At 29.5% G+C, this 6,376-nt stretch overlaps 1 protein-coding gene across 1 annotated transcript; it reads right to left on the bottom strand.

Moving 5' to 3' along the window:
* Positions 1–1,388: 1,388 nt before the first annotated feature.
* LOC120086560 (cytochrome P450 CYP82D47-like) lies at positions 1,389–5,327 on the bottom strand. The gene is made up of 2 exons (XM_039043274.1): positions 4,327–5,327; positions 1,389–2,264 (listed from the first exon to the last, which is right to left on the bottom strand). Exons 1-2 carry the CDS (start codon positions 5,281–5,283, stop codon positions 1,644–1,646), a joined length of 1,578 nt encoding a protein of 525 aa, XP_038899202.1. The 5' UTR covers positions 5,284–5,327; the 3' UTR covers positions 1,389–1,643.
* Between the last annotated feature and the right edge of the window lie 1,049 nt (positions 5,328–6,376).

Raw genomic sequence — 6,376 nt, 5'->3', positions numbered from 1 at the left:
CCGATTGTTCAAGATCTAGAATCAGCACTTAAGAGAATAACCTATCTGCTAACCCTAAAACAGGTAGAAGTGAATTCCATCTTGTAAAGCTATGTCTCCAGCTATCTATCCGGTCTTATCCCCAAAATGGAAGCCTTAGTGAGCAGTGTTGTTAAACTACTCTCGCCTATACAGATCAAAGGATGATCCTGAATAAACAAGGGTTCATAGCTAGCTCAGGATTAAGATCGAGTTATCTTAAGTTACTTTAATATGAAATAGTCAGTTTTAAAAGTAAACAGTCGTTATAAAGAAAAGTGACTATTTCGTGGTCCAGTCTTTATGCAAACTCATTGCATATGATGCCCCCACTCATATGTCTCTACATGAATGATCTGTGGATCACGTCATTTTTATTACCTATACAAAATGAACCGTATCCAATAGTGTTACCAGGATGAGATATCAAATTTTATCCATATACTTATAGACTATTTAGGCTATATACTATTAACTTGATCTTGTTTATATCACCACATAAAGTTAAAGTATTCATACTATAGCCATGGATATATTTATTGGATGTTCATAATAGAATGCAATATCAACTTTATTGAATAAAATACTCAGTAATATTTTATAAAAAAATGTTATAGACAGTGATATATTTCTATCTATCAATTAATTAGTAATAAGAGTTCTATCACAATCTATCAGCCATAGATAGTGATAAAACTCTATCAGAGTCTATCACACCAACAAATAAAAAACAATGAAGAAATCAGTTGAATTTGAGTTAAAGAAGAATATCGGTACCTACATGATCAACCTCTTCAAAACTATGATCGATTGAGGAACAACAAAATAATGATTGATTGAAGAACAAAAAAGCAGTGAATATGAGGAAGAGGAGGAGGAGGAGGAAGCCGAAGATGACATATCTCCAAATCACCATTGTCGATGAAGAAGAACTTGAAGAAGAATATTGCCAGGAGATTAGAGGTGCTTTGGATTCAATTTTCAGCCGCACGATCATTTGTTGCACGATGAAGAAGAAGAAAGGAAGAAGAGGTTGTCGGAGATTGGAAAGGTTTTGCAGTTGCATGATCATTTGTTACACGATGAAGAAGAAGAAATCAAGTGCGATGAAGAAGAAATGAAGAAGAAGAAATCACCAAGTCGAAGACGATGAAGAAGAAGAAATTGTCGCACGAGAATTTCAATGTAAAAAGTGAAAATTTGAAAATTTTTAAAAAATGTAAATGTGTCTAGCGGTGAAGTTTGTGGTACACTGTGTAAATTTTTTTTATATTTTTTCTATTTATAACAATTTTCCTTTTTTATTTTTATTATTAATTCATTTGCGTATAAAATTAGAGTAACACAAACTTCGGAGAAAATAACTACAACAATAGCCGTTATTAATATTATTATACATAAAGTTCCACGACAATGATCAGATGAGTAATAATTATGCATCTTACAAATTTTTGGTTTCATGGACTTCGATATCAGGATAAATAAAGAGTTCTGTCTCACAACGGATATAATTTGGTAATAGTAAGAAAGGAACTTATATATTTTATAAAGATTATAATATAACGTCGATTTCCTTAATAGACTTATCTATCTAAGATATTAATTGCATCAATCTCACTGATTTACTAATAAATTGGGGCAGGTAGCCGGGGAGTTAAAACAACTTCTAGCGGAGATTTTCTAGCAGTGGTCAATCCATCACTCTCTTCCATGTCAAATAGTTCTTCTGAAAGCCTATCAATTTTAAATCCATGTAGCAAGTTTGCTAGTGTGAGATATATTATTTGAAGAGCGAATGATATAGCAGGACACTGCCTTCGACCATTTCCAAATGGTATCAATTGGGGGTTTTGTCCCCTAACATCAATATTCTTATGACTTGTTAAAAATCTTTCTGGTCGAAATTTACATGGATCCTCCCAAACACATGGATCTTTTTGGAGCTTTTGAACATTAACAATGAGGCGTGTTCCTTTTGGGATGTGGTAGCCAGCGGTTGTGCAATCTTCTGAAGACTCATGAGGGACTAAGAGTGGCGCAGCTGGATATAATCGTAGAGTTTCCTTCACGATAGCTTGAAGATATGAAAGATTTTTTATATCCGACTCTTTCACTTGTCTTTCTCTTCCAATTTGTTTGTCCAATTCAAGTTGAGCCTTTCTCAATGCTTCTTCATTGTTGAGAAGTAAAGAAAGGGCCCATGTCATTATAATCGATGTAGTGTCAAATCCACCTATTATCACATTCTGCATTAATTCGAACTAAAAGTTATCTATTCATATCCAATATTTGAGACATTCCATAAATTTAGGATTAATTTTACACAAATTCTAAGTCTGTGGTCCCTTCTTATTACATAGGTTTCTTTGTTTATGATCAAACTTTACTCTACTACAACCAATTAAAAAAAATACCCTGAAATTTCAAGTGAAAATTCTATTTTAATGAGGAAACCCTCCCGACCTTTATTTATATATATATATATATATATATATATAATCTCTTACTCATATTCTATCCATTTGGTTCTAGATTTTTGAAAATTATGCTTGATTTTCTTACAACTTCTTTACATATTGTTATCTTTTTTTAAATAAATACTTGAATGTTTTAGTCAAATTCTAAAAATCAAAATAAATTTTTAAAACTTTTTTTATTTAAAAGTTTAGTTCAGATTTTAGAATACTTCTAAAAAGTAAATAATAAATTAACAAAGAATTTATGATGTAAAAGTAATGTTTATAAGCGTAATTTAAAAAAAAAAATAATTAATAATCATCAAATGGGTCTACATGATTCAAATTCCTTCTATTTTATTCAGGAGTTTTTCCTACAAATTTCTAATATATAGACCTTTTAAATTTTTTTCCTTTTCCTCATCAAACCCTTCCTAGACTTCTCTAATGTAATAAAATATAATTATCACCTCCAGTTTATCTAGTTAAATCAAATTTAATCATAAACTTTAAATTTTATCAAATTGCAATATAAATTTAGATAAATATTGTAATCCTAATCCTATACTTCAAACAGTTTTAAAATTTTAACCTCTAATAGTTCTCACTCCAAATATTTTTTTCTATAAAAAAAAATTCTCTTATGTGTTCAATGAGCCATAGAACATTATTTTTTTTTTAGAAAATGAAATGAAGCTAACTTTTTTTTATTTCTTGAAATTTTCGAATTTTGACAATTAATTTTGTCTTATTTTGGTGTAAATTAATGAGTTTATAAAAAAAAAATATATCTTGCAAATTAGCCAAAATAATAATAATAATAATAATTGAGAGAAAATTGGAAGTTAATGGTTAAAATTGAGACAACCAGCGTAGAGTTAAATTTGATTATTCTTCTTCCTTTCTAATTTCAATGATTTTCAAATTGAATTATAATTCTAAACCTCACGTAAAAATTAATTTTTAGGCCTTAGATAAATTATTTAGTTCCAACTTGGTAGTAAAAATTATTATTATTATTATTATTTTTTGTTCTCTCACATAAGTTGATAGCGGGTTCAATATAAAGTTCCACATTAAGTACTTTCAAAATTATCGGAAAAAAAGTTAAGAAAAAATATTTTACAAAAAAGTCATTGAAATAAGTTTCTCAACCGATGTTCAAACTGACCTTCAAAACAAAATAATTCATATTTAATGTTAGTTTCGTATTTATTTTGTTTTTTATTTTTTTATTTTTGAAATGAAAGTCTATTTATCCTCTCAATTCTTTACCATAATTTACATATTTATTAAGTACATTGATTTTTAGCTAAAATTTAATAACCAAAACAAAAATTTTAAAAACTACTTTTTAGATTTCAAAATTTTGCTTTATTTTTAAAAATATAGGTAAAAAAATAAATAAGGAAACGTCGATATCTTTAGGAGATATTTATTCATCTCTTTCATTAATGTCAAATTCATACACATATGAAAATATCGAAGAAATTTTAAGACCCTCTATATATAATATAATATATTAATTTTAAAAAATAAAGAAAAATATATACACAAATAACAAAATTTAATTATAATTGTGATGGACATTGTTATCAATGTCTATCACAAATAGACGTTAATAGAAGTCGATCAGCATAAATCAGTGATAGAAACTGATACAAGTTTATGAGTATCTATCAGTAATAGAAATTGATAGATACGGATAGAAGTCTATCATTGATAGATGTTAATAAAAGTCTATCAATATCTATCAATATTTTTTTTTTTGCTATTTTTATAAATAGTTTAATATTTTTTTTATCTATGAAAATTTTTAATTATGATAAGAGCATTCATATATATACATTACCAAGCATGTAGCTTTGATGATTCTATCAACATGGTAGCTTAAAGGTTCTCCCTCATCATCCTCAACTGTAGAAATCATTAAATCCATGAAGTCTTGTTCTTGATCCATCTTCCCTTTACTACAATCTCTCCTCTCTCGATGTTCTTGCAGGAAATTGTGAAACGTTTTGTCTAATATTTGTGCAGTTTTCTTCATTTCTTCCCGATGTCCTACAGAATCCAACCAACTCACAAACGGAAACCAATCAGAAGGAATGAATTTTCCGAACAATTCAGAAAAATCTCTCAATGCTTTTCGACATTTTTTGCTGGCTATGTCGTCATCGAAGGCCGTTGTAAATCGCTTTCCGATCACCATCTTGAATATGGTGTTGAGGGTTATGTCTTGAAACCACTTCTTCATATCCACCACCACTCTCTCACTTTTCTCTTTGTTTTTGAGCCAATATAGCTCATGGATTTCCTTCATCCAAGTTTGAACCTCTAATGCTCTAACGTGTTCGAGCTGCTCGACGCGGTGGTTGGTGAGGAGTCCAAGCGTCGCTATTTTGCGGACATAGCGCCAATGTGGATTGTATAGGCTAAACCCTATCATGGCATAGTCATAGGTAAGAAGCTTTGATGCAAGTAGCTTTGGACGAGATGCAAAGATTCTATCGTTGGTAGTGAATAACTCTTTTGCTATTTCCCAATTGCTCACAATCAATGTTTTTTTCATACCGAACCTAAACGTGAATATTGGTCCATATGCATCCGCCATTTTAGCCAACGTTATGTGGATTGGCTCACTTGCATTTAGTTGATGGAGGTGGCCGATCACTGGCCAAGCGCGACCGGCTTCCGGTGGGAGTCTCTTCCGATGAGGGACCACGTATCTCCGGGACATAGTGAAAATAACATAGAAAAAGAAGAAAAGGCCGGCGAAGATTATTACGGTGAGGACGTGAGGCTCTTCCATTCTGCTTCTCTAAATAATGTTAATTTTCAGTGTTTGGAGAATTAAGCATTGCAAAGGGTTTGTTTATATAATAGGCCACATGGCTTTATTATGGTCTCCAAAATAAAATTAAAATTAAATGGAGTTTTTAATGCATATTAAACGGATTTTTTGTTTCTTTTCTATGGCCCTTTTAATTGGACAAAATGCAATAATTCATCTCGAAAACCTGATCCAGCAATGGAAAAAAAGTCATCTCGAAGAAAATTTGTCTCTCTTTTGTGTTTGAAAACTATTGAGGTCTATGGGCATGTATCAGTGTAGACGGTAGATATTTAAAATAGTCTATTGCATTCTATTATTAATAAATAATGATATTTTAATATATTTATAAATAATTCCAATAATTTTATATTTAAAATAATTATCCATTAATTTAGTTTACGTTGATATTAAGAATTGAAAGTAGATATTTAGTAAAAATCATAAGGTAAGTGTAAATTTTAAAATTTAGAAACTAAAAGACAACAAAATTTCAAATTCATACCTACAAATCTAACATTTTAAAATTTAAAGACTAAATTGATTCAAAAAAATTAAACTCGAAAGATAAAAGTGAGGCCCCATGAAAATAATTCTTAGATTTTGAAACAAACGTTGAAATATAAATACCCTTTTTAGTATTTTTGGTAATTCTAAGATCACTTTTTAGAACCAAACATAATGATTCAAAATCACTTTTAAGTATTTAAAAATTAAGTTTATAACCAAACATAAATTTGATGGTTTAAAAATCAATGTACATAGATCTCTTTTTCTAAAATCACTATTCTAGATATCACTCTCAAACACACTCTTATTCGAATTGATTTTGAGTTCTTTTAAAATCACTTACTCGTCATTTTCAAACACCTCTATTTTCAATGAGAAATAAGATTGAGAAAAAATCAAAATAGTTTTTAAAATAATTAGCAAAATAGATTGTGTAGTGCCCCGAGTTTAGAAGTAGGACATGAATGAATGAAGATTACATCAAAATGAGGGAAATCCTGAAGACGTGAATGTATGATTAAAAAAGACTTAAAGGAATAGAAAATTACTACCTAACCAACAA

Source organism: Benincasa hispida, chromosome 9 (genome assembly GCF_009727055.1).
Source record: "Benincasa hispida cultivar B227 chromosome 9, ASM972705v1, whole genome shotgun sequence".
NCBI lineage: Eukaryota > Viridiplantae > Streptophyta > Magnoliopsida > Cucurbitales > Cucurbitaceae > Benincasa > Benincasa hispida.
The sequence above is the reverse complement of the archived record's forward strand: the minus strand, read 5'-3'. Positions and strand labels throughout refer to the sequence as shown.